Below are 16,227 nucleotides of genomic sequence, written 5' to 3'. Positions count from 1 at the left end.
AACCCAACTCCAGCCTCTTCTAACAACCCTGACTTGGAGTGGGGTAGGAGGAGGGCAGGCATGTGCCCTTGACCTTTGGGTTGGTCTCACAAAACCATTAGGCTCAAGTTCCACCTTTGTGGATTTTTGTTTTTCTATGAGCACGTTTATGGATGCCAGAAAAAAAAAAACAAAAACCAATTTTAACCTCACTAATTTTTTAAAATGTCCATATTGAGGTATAATTTACATACCCCTAAAATTCATTCACTGTAGTATAATTCAATGATTTTTCATAAACTTAGGAGTTGTGCAACCTCTACCACAATCTGATTTTAGAATACTTCCACCACCCTCAAAAAGTTCCCTTGTGCCCATGAGATGTTAAATCACTGCTCCCACCCACCCCCACCCCCAGGCAACCACTGATCACTGTCTTTATAGTAAGTTTTTTTTGGACATTCCCTATAGATGAAATTATACAACATGCAGTCTCTGGGTCTGTTGTCTCCCCACCAGCATGGGGAGTCTGAGGTTAATCCATGCTGCTGCGTGATCGGGAGTTCATTTTTAAATTTCTGAATAGTATTCCACTGCATGGTTATAGCATGTTTTATCTATCTTTGCCTGGCTATCTGGATTGTTTTCATCTTTTAGTTATTATGAATTATGCTGTGAACACCCATGTACCTGTCTTTGTGTGGACACGTTTTCATCATTTCTCTTGAGTATGTTCCTTGGATAGAATGCAGGGTCTGTGGTAAGTCCATGTATAACTTTGTAAGAAACTGCTGAATGTTATGCCATTTTACATTTCCACTAGCAAAGTATGAGGGCTCCACCTTCTCCACATCACCAACACTTGTTATTGTGGGGTTTTTTTCTTTAAAAACAAACAAACAAACAAAAACCATCCCTGAGAGTTGTTTAATCGCCCAGCATTTGGTCTACCCTGGAGAATCTTCCATGAGCATGTATAAAGACGTATTATGTTTTCTGTAGTCACCAGTGCTCTATAGATTCCTGTTAGGCCAAATGGATCAACAATGCTCTTTGAGTCTTCCAGAACCTTAACGATTTTCTGTTTAGTTGCTCTACCAATTAAGAGTGGAATATTGAATTCGCTAACGATAATTGATAAAATGTCATTTCTACTACCTTATCAGTTTATGCCTCAGGTATTTGGGGTTCTATTCTTAGGTTGACATAAACTTATGACTGGTATGTCTGTCTCCTTGCTAGATTATTATAAAATGTCGCTCTTTGGCTCTAGTACTATTTTTTGGTCTTATAGTCAATTTCATATGACATTGGTAACAATCACTCTAGCTTTTCTATGGTTACTTATGGTATAGCTTTTCCTATTATTTTACCAAAAGATAAAGCATCCTTAAACCTAAGAAGTGTCTTTTAGAGACAATATACAATTAAGTGGGATCTTGCTTTTTTTTAAATCTAGTCTGATAACCTCTGCCTTTATAATTGGGGTGTTTAGACTACTCACATTTAACATAATAATTGATCTGACTGGATTTACATGTGTCATTTTGCTAGTTGTATTGTACATACATTCCTTTTTTGTTGTTCCTCATTGACAGTCTGCTTGTGTTAAACATTACTTAGTATGCAACTAAATTCTTCTGATTTCTTTTTTTATTGTATTGTGGCATAAAGCTGGGTACCAGGACATGCCTGAGTATGAAAACTTCAAGCACCTCCTGCAGGCACCGCTGGATGATGCCCAAGAGATTCTGCAGGCACGCTTCCCAATGCCGCGTTACATTAACACGGAGCACGGAGGCAGCCAGGCTCGATTCCTTTTGTCCAAAGTGAACCCATCACAGACACACAATAACTTGTATGCTTGGGGACAGGAAACAGGAGCACCCATCCTAACTGATGACGTTAGCCTGCAGGTGTTCATGGATCATTTGAAGAAGCTGGCTGTTTCCAGTGCTTGTTAAGCTAGAAGATGTGAGCAGAACATCAAAGAACACGTTGGATTGTGTTCACAATTGCTGATAACGGCTTAAAAACATTCCTTTCACTTTACTTGTGGGTCTTAATAAATACTCAAAAGAAGCATTGTAAAAAAAAAAAAGTTATTCTTAATAGTTGCTCTACAGATTACAATGATCATCTTATTAATTTACCACAATCTGCTTCAAATTAATATTAACTTGATTCCAGTAAAGTGTAGAAAAACTTTACCCCAATAGAGCTCCATTTCATTCCTCCTGTTTTGTACTACTATTCTCTGACATATCTGTCACCATTATAAACACAACAGACTTCGGTATGCTTTGGTCAATTTCCAGAGAGATGAAATGGTTATTTTTGTCTATTCTATGACCAGTGTTAGTTACAGCTAACACTTTACATAGTGTTATGTGTTTTAAGAAGAAATAAGAATAAAGTTTTTTATGTTAGCCCACATATTTACCATTTCCAGTGCTCTTTTCTTCCTGGGAATCTAAGTTACTAACATGTCATTTTCTTTCAGCCTGAAGAACTGGCAGGTCTGCCAGTGGTGGATTCTTTCGGTCTATATCTGAAAATATGTTTTTTGCCTTCATTTCTGAAGGAGTTCTCCTGGACACAGAATTCCAGGTTGATAGTTTTCTTCTTTGAGCACTCATGAATACCATTCAGCTTTTTTTGGCTTCCACGATCTTGGGTGAGAAGCTGGCTGTTAATCATATGAATGCTCCCCTGTATGTGATGAGCCCTTTTTCTCTTGCTACTTTTAAGATTTTCTTTTTCTCTGGCTTGTAACAACTTGACTATAATGTGTCTAGGTATAGATCACTTTGTGTTTCTACTACTTGAGGACTGTTGAGCTTTTTGAATGAGCAGGAATTCTCCTCACATATGTCCTTGAACATTATTTCTTCAAATAGTTTTTGTCTTGCCCCAACCATGACTGCAATCCTGGGCTAATAGAGTCATTGTCCTTCCCCATTTCCCACCTCTAAGACTGTCACTCCAACCAATAAGGCCAAGGTCCCAGGGCTGCTGTTCACAACTCTCCTAAATCGAATGAGCCCCTTCTCACCCCTGCAGAGAAGGGGCTGGTCTTCACAGCCTGTACCTGCCAGGCAGACGTTCCCTAGCAATAGAACTGGGGAGAGGGCATGGAAAGAGCCCCAGGCTAAATGCCACATATTCTCACTATTCTTACCCAAAGTTCTGTAGTTCCTTAAGCACAAACACTTCTCAGATCAATTTCCACAGTGCTGAAATGATTGACATTTTGGGGCTTATTTTGTCCTGTTTTATAGTTGGGAGGGGGGATCTCTCCTCACTCAATTGTTGCTGGAAAGTACCTTCCAGCTTTGATTTACTTTGAAAATAAAATACACACAAACTGGGAGCCTAAATCAGAAAAGCTGCCAGAGATGGAGAGGGGAACTGTTGAGAGGGAAAGAACTGATTTTACCCTTTGGTCTTCCTATGTATGCTACACATCACACCAATGTAGTAAAAAAAAGTTTTATCTTGGTGATTTTAATTCATCAGCCACTTCCTTAAAGAAAATTATCTCTCCTAGAAGCTACCAGAAACTCCTTTTAGTCTTCAACAGGCCCAATTGGAGTCATAAGACAACATGAGGGGCGCCCAGATGTCTCAGTAGGTAATGTCTGCCTTCTGCTCAGGTCATGACCCTGGGGTCCTGGGATCAAGCCCTGAGTCTGCTTCTCCCTCTCCCTCTGACCCTCCCCTCACTCATGCTTTCACTTGCGTGCACTCTAACTCAAATGAATTTTAAAAATCTTAAAAAAAAAAAAAAAAGGCACAAAACAGTGTGAAAGAAAACGAGGCAATTGTGAAACAAAGCCTAACAGAAATTCTAGACACAAAATACTATGCAGCAATGAAAATGAATTAACTACCATTAAACTCAATGTAGATAAATCTCACAAACACTAAGTTGAATGAAAGCAAGCAAAGGGTACAGACTGCGTAATACCATTAACCAAGAAACTGGTTACCCTTGTGGTAGTGACAAAAAGCAGGCATAAAGGGGCTTCAAGGCTGTTTCTTGAATCAAGCTGTAAGGATGTGTTCACGTTTGGGCAAATGTATCAAGTAGCACCCTTCCGCACTTTTCAGTATGTGTCCTATATCTCAATTAAAAAAAAAAAAAAGAAATTCTCTCAGAACCATCTAAAATTGCTTGTTAGTTTTACAAGATTCAATGAACCTGAAGCTGAAGAGCTTCAACCCACTTAAACTATGGTTAGTACAGCTGTCCCTTTTGATCTTCCCAATGTGGGATTTCACACTAACCTGAGAACCAATGGAACAACCACACCATGATACAGAGAGATTCCTAAAGGGATGTTCTCAAGCCAGATGCACTCAACAAGGAAGGATTCAAAGACCACCTGTTTCTAACACAGAAGCTGGGGCCACGCACTCCAGAACAGATAAGTTTTAGAATAGTTGTGGGGTATACCTGATCCTATGATTTTTGTCAAAACTCATAACTGTACTTCTTAAATAAACAGAATATTCTATGTGGAAACTCAGGGACATACTAGCTCTACATGTGGACCACCTTATTTTGAGTGAAGACTGAAGGACAGTTGTCACCAATACTTCCCACACTAGGACCAATTCTGGGTACCTATCTGTCACCCAATAACCAGCAAGGCAGAGACTACCACCCATTTTACTAACGAAGAAACAGAAAGACCATCTGCTCAAGATCAGTCAGGGAATATAATGTGACCCCCACTCTGCCTACCAGCCACCAAAGCCAAACTCTTTCCACACTCTCTTACTGCTCCATGAGTGCCCTGGGGAGTCTCTAGTCCTATAGGATCACCCCTGCCCTGTGTGCCTGGGTTAATCTCTGATCCCTGCTCCCTTGTTTCCTTTGTATCATAAGGATATCATCCCCACCGACCTCAAAAAAACAAACAAACAAACAAAAAAAAACCCACCACACTGTCCAAGTAACCTCGGGTTGGAAGTCAATAGGCATAATGGGGAAAGTCTGGAAGCAAGAGGCCCAAAGGCCAAATGTAGCCCCAGGCTTTGTCAACAGAAAGATGTGGTAATCTCTCCCTCATAATCTGCTGGGTTGCCCTGCAGAGAAGGAAGGTGATTACAGGAGAAAATGCACACCAGGAGCCCAGACACAAGAAGAACCCAGCAGATCTTCACAAACAGGGGCTCTTCCTCCTCTTCAGCTACCTGAGACAGCACCTGAAACACTAAGGACCAAGTCAGATGGAAGGAAAGGCCCAGACTTAACGATTTTATTTCTGAAGCTTTCCAAGAGGCCTCTGGTTTTAGAACAGGGAGAGCAAAAAGCAGAGCCAGACAGAAAAAGGCCTTTTGGGGTAGTAGAAAAAGAAAGTACCCCCCAACCCACTTTGAATGCTTTCCCCATAGAAGGGGTTGGATTCTCCCATTTATCTCAGAGAGGTTAAGAATTGTCAAAGCTGAGAAATGTCAGGCTAAATGACCTCTGAAATCTGCAGGATTCTGAAAATCTAGGCTCCAAAATGAATTTAACATGAAGACTGCAGGGTAGAGTCATCCCTTTGAATTAATCAACACTCATGCTCCCAACTTCCCTGGCTCTGCACCTGCTACCCTTACCCCCACCCCAGGGCAAACAGACTTGGAAAGGAGTCTGTAAGGGAGGACCAGGGAGTCAGTGAGGGAGGGCCAGGAGGGCCACACACCCGTTGTGGCATATCTGGTTCAAAAGACATCTAGGTGTGAACATTCTGGAGAGAATGGTTCTCTCATCAGACCTCCAAGGGGAGCAGTAACAGTAGATGCTAGGCCCAGACTTCTCTTTACAAGAAAAGAATGTTTCTGAGTGAAGAAATTGGGGGTGGGGGCTATGATAGGAACGACACTGAGTCTTAATTCTTCCAAGTTTTTTCCTTAAGAACCTCACAAAGCTGAGGATCAGGAAAGTTACTCTTGAAGTAATCAGTACTAAGGAGAAATCAAAACACCACACCACAGGAGACTTGAACAGAATGATCTCCTCCCTCCTAACGTGCTGGCTCTAAGGAGTGGTGGCACAAGTGCAAGGTATCCCTGAGCTGGACTCTAGACTCTGCCCCAGCCCAGTGACCCAGAAGAAGCTTAGAACCCCTGTTCTCCTGAACCCCAAATCTACAAAGCAAGGAGATATATTCAAATTGAAAACTCTTGAGTTTTCCCACAAATCAAAAGCATCAGTTGAACAGACAAGAGGTAGGAATTTAGTGAAGACTTGCTGCCTTACAAGGAAGCTGATGGAGAATACTATCTCTCCTCTTGTGAGAACCACACCCTCTGTCACTGACATCCAGGCCCCAGTGGGGAGGTCTGTCCAGGACAGCACAGCGATGCCAGGACTAGAACCCACAGCCATCTCCAAAACTCACCAAAGCTGCTTCCTGAACGCCTGAAGGGAAGCCTCATCCCCATCTCCTCACCACCTCTTCACACCCAGGAGACCTGGTTCCAGGTCCCTCCTGCTCACCTGTATGAGGTACGCATGTCCACGGGCCCGTCACCCGCCTGCCCTTCGCATCTGCCCACGGTCGGCACCTCTGCCCCCCTCAGCAACCCTTGGGCTGGGCCTGCTCCTGGCTCAGGCGTCACTCTCATGTCTCCGTCAGTGTTTAAATCTGAAGACAACAATCCTCTCTCCATTTTTATTTTCTTGCTTTCCACATCATCCTCCGCTGGGTCCCGTTCAAGCGCTCGTTTCTGACTCCGTGTTCGGCATGCTTCTTCAGTCATTCTGAACTTTGGGAGAAGGAGAAAACATGACATTTAAACTTGGCACAACCAAGTTGCTGCCTTCTTAGAAACTTTTTCAGAGTGTCAGCTTGGAGAGTTTTCCTTGCCACCTGCTGCTAGCGGAAGTAAGCACAACAAATCCAGGACCCACAAAGTGTGCCCAAGACCTTTCTTCACTGCCTGGGGAAGGCTGGGCAGGATCAGTGGAGCATCTGGGGAGTTGAGACCTTTGGGGACCTGGACAAGAACAATGGAAAGTGGCTCCTTATCAGAAGGAAGGGTAATCCTCTGTGCTCTAGACTCAAAAGCAAACAGAGGCAAACTGTTCTAGATCTGAACTCCCTGCATTTGGGATTCTGAGTACCTGCCCTGGATTGGAGGTGTCTGTAATCTGGCAAAGGGAAACCACGCTGTCCCAGGAACAGGGTCAATGCCCAGGTCCAGCCCAGCACTGCCTCAGGTTGACCCTTTTTCTCCCCTTTAGTGAGGGACAGGCTCCTCACTCCCTGCTCACCTCTGGGGGTCACGTTTAACCCTTTGACTGCCAGCAAGGTAAACTCTGAGTGGAGTAAGAGCTGGCTCGTCACTGTGCCAGCACCCTGTACCTGCAGCACACACATATCTTGATTTAAAGAAAGAAAAGAAGGGAAAAAAAACAGCTGAGTCAGTTTTTGATCCCATGACATCACTGGGCTCCACATGACCCTTCCCAGGATTCAGTCTGAGAGACAAAGCACTTTCCAGAAAACCAGTCTGAACCGGTTCCAGACAACAAGCTGAAGTGTTGTTAACCCTCACGGAGACAGGACGGAGGACAGCGCAGTGATGTCTGTCTGCAGGGAGGCTGCTGGCATTCCACAACAGAGTCTGGGACACAGGCACTTGCTCTTAAAGGGGCCACTCCAAGCCCAGCCTTGATGTCCCAACAAGGCAGAACACAGGAAATAAAACTGCAACAAGAGTTCAGTCAGTCTAAAAAGCCAAGCCAGAGTTCGTGAGAGGACAAAAAAGAATATAGCTGCCAGGCTCTAACAGAATTCCCAAAGTGCCAGTTCTACACAGGATAGTAGGCATCTAGTCTACCAACATGGGGCCCATGGAGGAATACACCGTGGGCTCAGAGAATCTCAATTCATACCTGTGGTGTACCTACACTGAAGGCACCTGTGTCCACAGGCACAGGCTCTGTGTCCACAGGCAGGGCACCTGGCACCTCAGTTTCCTCATCAGTGAATACCCTGGGAGGCCTATCCTGGACAAGGCCAGTCATTCCCAGTCCCAGAGCCCAACTTCTGGGAGGCTGGGGGCAACACACAGTAACGAAGGGGCCACTTCATCATATACGGGACACCCTGAGATTATTCACTCACAATCTTCTTTAGAAGCCAATTCCACAAATGAGCAGTAGTGTAGGGCCTTGCCCCAAGGGCCCCTTTGGTTGGACTTAGAGTGAAAGGAATGAAACGGACAGCTGCTTCATGCTGCTGGCTCAGGAGGCAGAGTGGCCCATATACACACGTCAGGCCAGTGTGGCCTGGCGGGGGCACTCAGATATCTGCTACTACAGGCAGTACAAAGGAGTCAAAAGGACCAAGTCTCCTGGTGGTCATGTCACCCCCAGGGTGCTCCCCACCCATGCTGAAGGAAGGTGGGGCTGGAGAACTCTGAAGCTCAAGGGCACAGGATACCAACAAGACCTTCATCTGCCCCAACCCCTCCTGGCATCCTATCCCGTGCCTGCCACCAACCCCGTACCAACTGCTCAGTCCCAGTCACCCTCCCCCAAATATCCCGCCCATCCTCTCCTCCCATTCTCTGTGTGGATATGGTCTCCTGACTGGCTCAGAGAAAACAAGGATGCTCCCCATGTCCCTCTTAGCCTAAAACTCTATGGCTTCTGTCCTCCTTTTTTAAAAATTTTATTTATTTGACAGAGAAGAGACAGCGAGAGAGGGAACACAAGCAGGGGAAGTAGGAGAGGGAGAAGCAGGCTTCCCGCCAAGCAGGGAGCCCAAGGCAGGACTTGATCTCGGGATACTGGGATCATGACCTAAGCCAAGGGCAGATGCTTAAGACTGAGCCACCCAGGCGTCCCTGGCTTCTGTCCTCTGATACGCCTTCACAACAAACCCGGTCAGCCTGCTCACTGAGTCTATCAGCCCTGTCTCTGTGAGACTGCAGATAAGTCACTGTCCTGAGTGTCAGTCACCCTCCTCTCTCTCACTGCGGGCGCATGGGTCATCTTTCCTTGGGGACGGCCTAAAACAGGAGCCCCTTGAACATTTGGGAGTTAGACAAGAGGAACAATTTCAGTAGCTGCCTGGGATAGCAGATAGCTGCGCTCCCCAGACCAAAAAGGAGCCTATCAGGATCAAACAGGAGAGGACAGGAGACAGAACCAGAAAAAAGGGAAAGAAGGTCCCCACTAGTCAGAAGAAATTCTGTCCCTAAGGGAGAAGCTCCCAGTCTGGCCCCGTACCCACTGGAGGAGAAGCGGGACTAAGGTCAATGTGGAGGATGCCCTCCCCAATTCTGTACTCAAACTCCCTCATGCTTCCCCCTACTCTGCCTCTGCTCCAGCCTGGTACCCTCACCCACCCAACCACCCTGCCAGCCAGCACAGTCTCTGGCCTTGTAAATTTCAGGTTCCAATCCATGAAACTCATCTAAACCCAGACCCTATGTGAAGTCTTTCCTCTCAACTGCCCACATAGATAAGGGGAGAGGGGGAACCAAACCAGACTGCTGTGTGCCAAGTCACAAGACTGGCAAGGTAGTGCCCAGGTGACCTCACTTCACTGTCACTGGTGTAAAACAAGAAATGGCAAACGGGCAGAGCAGAGCCTCACACCCACAGGGCTGCTCCTTCCAGCCCCAGTGACCACTCTGGGTCATAGGGTCCTCCACAGCACTCCAGTTTGGGTAGTTGATTAGGGTTCCCAGCAGAGGACCCAGAACATAGCCTGTTCTGTGTGCAGTATCAGGGTAGCTCACTCTGAAGCTGAGGGGCTAGAACTCTGCCAACCCTAGGCCCAGAACTAACAGCCATCCTGGCACTGCACACATGCCCTGCCCCTCCAGCTCTGGTGGGGGATTCTGGGGAGGGGGGCTGCTGCATGCCTCCCACACCAAAGGAAGGACCAGCATAGCTGGAGGGGGCACGGGGCCGACCATGGCACAGAGTGCCTCCAGCTCTGCACCCCACCCCCTGTCCTGCCTTAGGTGGAGCCTGTTCCATGCAAGGTGGCTGTCTTAGAGGCCACAAGGGGCATGTGCTCCTAGGGACAGCAGGTGCTGGTAAAGAGCAGCTCCTCCCTCCTAGCAGCATGAAGGATCAGTGGCGCCCACCCCCGCCCCCAACACCTCCCACACTTAGGGCAAGGGGCCAACACCTGCAGGCATGAACCCAGGATCAGCCACAAACCTACAGGGAAGAAACCAGCCTTGAGGAATGAAGCATGACCTATGATCTCTGCAAAAAACAGTGAGGAGGTATATTAGAATACATTCTAAAGAGCAGGTAAAGAGGCTGGATTAGTGTGATAGTAAATTAGGATCTGCTTCACATCCCTGGCCAGTAAGGGTGGAATGAAGGGAAAGACAACAGAGTTTCTACCACAGGCCCATTCAGGAACAGCCAGCCCACAAAGAGTAGCTCCCTCTTACTTAAGGGGGACCCCATGCTGGTAGGGGAATATCCTGACAGCAGCATGCCCACTGTAAAGCTGAGGCCCCCAGGTCTGCAAAAGCCTGCCTAAGGCACAGGATGCGACCTGGGAAGCAAGGCTAGAACGCAGGTGGCCTCAGCCCCTCACAGAGCCTGCTCTAATACATCTTCAGACAGGGATGGGGATGCAGAGAGGCGGCAGGATGAAGCCCAGATCTTCCTCACCCCGAGAAGGAGGTTGTAGCCACACTAGAGGCTACACAGGCATACCCACAAAGCAACCCCCAGAACAAAGGGGCTACGAAATCACAGGCGAAATCATGATATGGGGCTTTGGGTCAGTGCAAACTGTAATTGCCTATACCGAAGGTTACTTTATTTATTGTTTGGGGTTTTTTTTGGAAAATGCTTTGACAATATATATATATATATTTTTTTAAGATTTTATTTGACAGAGATCACAAGTAGGCAGAGAGGCAGGCAGAGAGAAGGGGAAGCAGGCTCCCCACTCAGCAGAGAGACCGACGTGGGGCTCGATCCCAGGACCCTGGGACCATGACCTGAGCTGAAGGCAGAGGCTTTAACCCACTGAGCCACCCAGGTGCCCTAAGGCTACTTTATTTTCAAGATTTTATTTATTTATTTATTTATTTGAGAGACAGAGAGAGAGAACGCACATGCAAGTTGGGGGGAGAATCCCAAGCAGACTCCACAATGAGCATGGAGCCCAACATGAGGCTTGAACCCACAACCCCAAGATCATGACCTGAGCCAACCAGAGTCAATCAAAGTCACCTGTCTAGCCAACTGAGCCAGCCCCTACTTTATTTTAGTAAAATCCCACTGTCTCACTGATCTGAGAACCTCAGAGGAGAAAAACCTGTTCTCAAACAACTCCAAAGGGGTGAATGATGTAGGAACCAGAATTTTTAAACCAAATTAAGGAGACCAATGAAAGCACCTGGCACAAGTTGAGCACCTAACACCAGTAAATGTCTCCTGATGATTTAAAAAAAAAAAAAAGTAAACAAACACAAGTCATGGGAGCTATAACCCTAAGGCATTATCATTCTGTACTTGGAAATATTATTTATACTCACACTTACTAACACACCAGCAGGAATACTACCAGTAACACTCCTGTTTCAGGCATGAGAAAAGTGCTTAGTGATACATGCTTAGGAAAAGTGAACAGGCTGAGGCTCTGAAAGGTGGACCTGGGGTGCTCTTTCCAGAGCTGAGAGAAGAGCATGAGGAGGGGGGTGAAAGAGGGTACTGAGTGTGGAACGCCCTCAGGGGGAGCATGGACAGGTGGGGGGGGGTATCCAATTTATTCTAAAGGATCATCTGGCTGATCTGGGGACAGACTAGAGCGGGGGTGGTGGGGGAAGCAGTCTTGGGAGGCTTCTGTATCTTATGGATCAGGATGAGAAGGAGACTGAGCAGTGGGGAGACACAGCCAAACACTAAGGATACTTTAGAGGATATCGACAACACAACATGCCAGCAGCTGGATGGGAGGCAAGCCTTTGGGAACCTGGATGGCTCAGCTGGTTAAGTGACTGCCCTCGGCTCAGGTCATGATCCTGGAGTCCTGGGATCAATCCTGCATCAGGCTCCCTGCTTGGCAGGGAGTCTGCTTCTCCCTCTGAACCGCCCTCTTCTCATGCTCTCTCTCTCTCTCTCAAATAAATAAATAAAATCTTAAAAAAAGGAAAGAAAGAAAGAACGAACGAACTGCTTTGTTTGTTTTTGCCTGAGCGACTGGAAAGATGGAATTATTTTCTGGGATGAGAAGAGAACAGATCTGAGAGAAGGCTGGGACTGGGGTAGTTTGGACATGCTGAGTATGGGTCTACCAGAGCCACAGAGAGAGGCTGAGGAGTGTCTGCTGACATGTAGAGGCCTGCACACGGGGCAGCCACTGTCCTTGGTAGCACAGGGCACCCTTTCCTGTCAGGAAGGAAGAAGGGCCTGTGATGCATCCAGTGCCAAGATCCAGACACTGGCCTCACTTGGCACAAGCCAATCTCCACACTCAACATATAGGCCCTGCTGCATGGGCAGCTCTATCAGGACTCAGCCAGGCACCCACCAACAGAGTGCCTCTGAGCAGATGCGAAGTGCAGGTGGATGCTTGTGCCCTGGTGATCCTTAGGCTGGGGCTGTGATGCCCCCCTGCATGGCCTCCCCCTTGTCTCCTGCCTGAACCCAGGAATCCCATCCACTCTCCCGAACAGCCTGAGGAAGCTCGGGAAGATGAGTCCCAGACCCGTACACTCTCTACCCACTCTCTGGAGGCTCCCCACATTCTTGAGAGTCAAACCCAAGACCCGAGGAGGGGCCAGGGAAAAGAACAGCTAAGCTGTACTTTGGTGCCAGCAGCCTCTGGCTGACAAGCACATGTCTTCCCTTCCAGAACAGAGGCGTCCCTCTGTTCGAGTCCTGAGCCACTCTCTGATATATCTCTCTAAGCAATAGCAGCAGGAATGAAGTGGCTGTGTTCTGGAAGGAACTCATACTAAAGATGCCAGTTCTCAAGTCTTAAACGTCAAACCCTGTTAAGGCTGAGTATAAGGGATACAATTTAACTTGGGAAATAGAAGGATGATTCCAACAGTCAGCCTCTACTATCAGATACTAAAGAGAACAGAAGCCAGATCTCAGGGAACTGGCTGAAGGATCTTGTTATTCTATGCCTCAGTTTCCCTACCCATACTTCATAGACATACTAAGTGAAGACACACATAATGATGTTAGAAATAACTTGAATGAGAAAACAAAAGTGCAGAATAGTATAAACTATAATAGTACAAGTAAAATATTTGACAAAATATTTATTATGTATAAATATTATAATATAAATAGTATAAACACATGGCTTAAAAGGCTTTAATCTTCAGAAAAAAAAATACTGAAAAGGCTTACTAAAATCAAAAGTGAATGAAATTGGGCTAAAAGCCATAGCACTCACTTCTGAAGATTAAGAAACTTTCACTTTTTGTATTAAACATTTCTGTACGAAATTATTTCTCCTAAGGATGACTTCATCTCAGTCTTATATTCAAAGAACACAAAGATAAAACAGAGAGCTAGATAAAGTAACACTCCAACATGCAGAGGCTGAAAACTGAAAGGACTAGTGGGAATGAGACGGGAAGAGGGCCCTTTGGAGGGAAGTGCTCCCAAGCCAGAGGGAGGGTGTTCTGTAACATAGGGAAACACAAGGCTGGCTCCTCCAACAGGAAGAACCAAGAACATAAGACAAACATGCAACCTTCAGTGCACTGAGAGAGGATGCTGCTGCGACCTTCCCGTCCATTATGAGCAAGTGTTTATGCAGCTTAAGAGTCTACCCTCTGTGTCACTAAAGAGACTCTCAAGCTCTAAGCCATAAACCCAGACCCCTCAGCTCCTCCCCACAGTCCACCTTCTACCTGGACTACCAGTTGTGAACTGGCTGCCAGGCCATGGCCATCAGTGTGGGCTCACTCTGAGGAAAGCCGGGTCTCACCCAGTTCCTCAGGAAGACTGCCCACAGCAACAACCCCTATACTACTCAGCAGCTTCATCTCTCTTCCCAGCTTGCTAAACTCTTCCATGGAGAAACTCTGTTTTCCCATTCACCTTCATATTCAGTGTGGAGCAAAACAATACAGGTTCAGTACACGCTACTGAGTTAAACCTACATTTCTATAAATTAGCCTCATGAAATAATGTATGCTTCCTGGCATTTGCTCTATAGGTCAAAACGAAGCAAACAAGTACTTTCATTAAATACTCTGCGTTCAGGGGCACCCCGGTGGCTCAGTCGGTTAAGGGGCTGCCTTTGGCTAAGGTTGTGATCTCTGAGTCCTGGGATTGAGCCCCACATCGAGCTCCTTGCTCCGCAGGAATCTGCTTCTCTTCTCTCTCCCTCTGCCCTCCCCCACTGCTCGTACTCTCACTCTCAAATAAATAAAATCTAAAAAAAAACAACAACAATCCTCTGGGGGGTTTGGGGGGCTCAGTGGGTTGGGCCTCTGCCTTCAGCTCGGGTCATGATCCCAGGGTCCTGGGATCAAGCCCCGCATCCGGATCTCTGCTCAGTGGGGAGTCTGCTTCCCCCCCCCCCCCGCCTGCCTCTCTGCCTACTTATGATCTCTCTCTCTCCCAAATAAATACACAAAAATCTTAAAAAAAAAACAAACAAACCCTCTGTGTTCGAACTCTCTGAAAGCTGAGTATACAGAGATAGAGCCTTATAGACTAAGGCTGAGAGAGAAACAGGAATCTAGGGAGATGGTCTAGGCAGGAGAGGGTCAAGCCACTGGGCTGGGAGGGTCTCAGGCAGAGAAGGGAGCCACATGAGTCCTGTGCTACAGGTTTGCTCAAAAGGACAACTAAGTCTGACTACTCACTGACTAAAGCTTGGTTTTTAACAGTTAGGGATCTGAAAACCTAAGATACTCCAAAAATACAGGTGTTTTTTCTCTTGTACACCATCAAAAAGGCCCTAGGTCCAGCTGCCTAGCTAGAAGGTCCCTGGGTCTTCAAAGACCTACACTAACAGGATCCTAGGTAGGCCCTCCGTATAGCAGTCCTGTGACCTGGGCGGGGGAACCACACATGCTGGGGTATGTGATAGCTGCCACTCAACACTTACTCAACAAGCCTCTGCTTGCTGAAGATGAGCATGTCACCTAAGGCAGGGAAATCCAAGTCTCAGTAGGTGAAGAGTCTGGGTCTGAAACCCAGGTCCACCATTCCTTTCTACCTGGCACTTTCACAAGCTGCCCATTGTGAACATTCCACTACACAGTCAAAGGGCCTTCTTTTTTAAAGTTATTTATTTATTTGACAAAGAGAGAAATCACAAGTAGGCAGAGAGGCAGGCAGAGAGAAGGGGGGAAGTAGGCTCCCCACCCAGCAGAGAGCCCGATGTGAGGCCATCTTGATCCCAGGACTCTGGGATCATGACCTGAGCTGAAGGCAGAGGCCCAACCCACTGAGCCACCCAGGTGCCCCTCAAAAGGCCTTTTGTTAAATCATGTTTAAATGGTTTGTTTTCATCTGGAGTGATAAGCACATAGTGCAGCTAAAATGATGCAGGTGCTAATGAGGAGGAAGATAAAGCACCCATCCTCAAATACAGGGAACTGCGCCTGAGGGAATTAAGATTTGCGCTGCCCAGGGCCAGGCCAGGGGGGACCCTGCAGCCAGGAGCTATGGGACCCCACAGTTAAATGTCACCACCACCCACCAGGTAACAGGCTACATGACAGCTGTGTCTCAGTGTCAATGTTCCTGTTTGTCCCTAGCCCTGGAAGAGAAGAGTGTCCACCACACAGCAGACAGACGACAGACATCTGATGAATGAACAACTATAAGTTTTATGAAGAGGAGCTCCCAGTAGGGGAGAGGGTGCTGGTCCAGACATCTCAACCCCATTTCAACACTGAGATCCTCAGATTGTGACCCAAGTTTATTGCTCCTCTGTTGTTACCTTAAATGTGGGGTCTCTTACTTTTAAGAGCAAAACACCTAACACTGAGCTTTTACCTCACACAGATCACATCAAATGATCCTCATAACCACCTGCAAGGTCCCCACCTTACAGGTGGGGAAACTGAGGCAGATTGTAGTCACACAGCAAATGGGTAAGACATGCTGGGAACTGAAGCCCATGCTCCAGGCAGTCCCAAATGAAAGATTCCATTAACCACCCAGAGTCACATGTGAGGTTTCCAAAGGATATTGGGAGCTCCTCACAAGTACAGAATTGGGCTTGACCTCTCACCCACAAGGTCCAGAAGAGATATTAAATGATTACAACTTTATGT

General features: G+C 46.7%; 1 protein-coding gene across 5 annotated transcripts in view; it reads right to left on the bottom strand.

Annotated features, from left to right (window-relative positions):
- The window catches only part of GATAD2A (GATA zinc finger domain containing 2A), a 107,608-nt gene that overhangs the window by 33,184 nt on the left and 58,197 nt on the right, over positions 1 to 16,227 (bottom strand). For 4 of the 5 annotated variants that reach the window (XM_045990958.1, XM_045990962.1, XM_045990957.1 and 1 more), the window contains exon 3: positions 6,476 to 6,744. In XM_045990958.1, the coding sequence (XP_045846914.1) occupies positions 6,476 to 6,744 (269 nt within the window). The remainder of the gene's footprint in view (positions 1 to 6,475; positions 6,745 to 16,227) is intronic. The other variant, XM_045990960.1, reaches the window with a different exon arrangement.

This window comes from Meles meles, chromosome 20 (genome assembly GCF_922984935.1).
Source record: "Meles meles chromosome 20, mMelMel3.1 paternal haplotype, whole genome shotgun sequence".
Lineage (NCBI taxonomy): Eukaryota > Metazoa > Chordata > Mammalia > Carnivora > Mustelidae > Meles > Meles meles.
The sequence above is the reverse complement of the archived record's forward strand: the minus strand, read 5'-3'. Positions and strand labels throughout refer to the sequence as shown.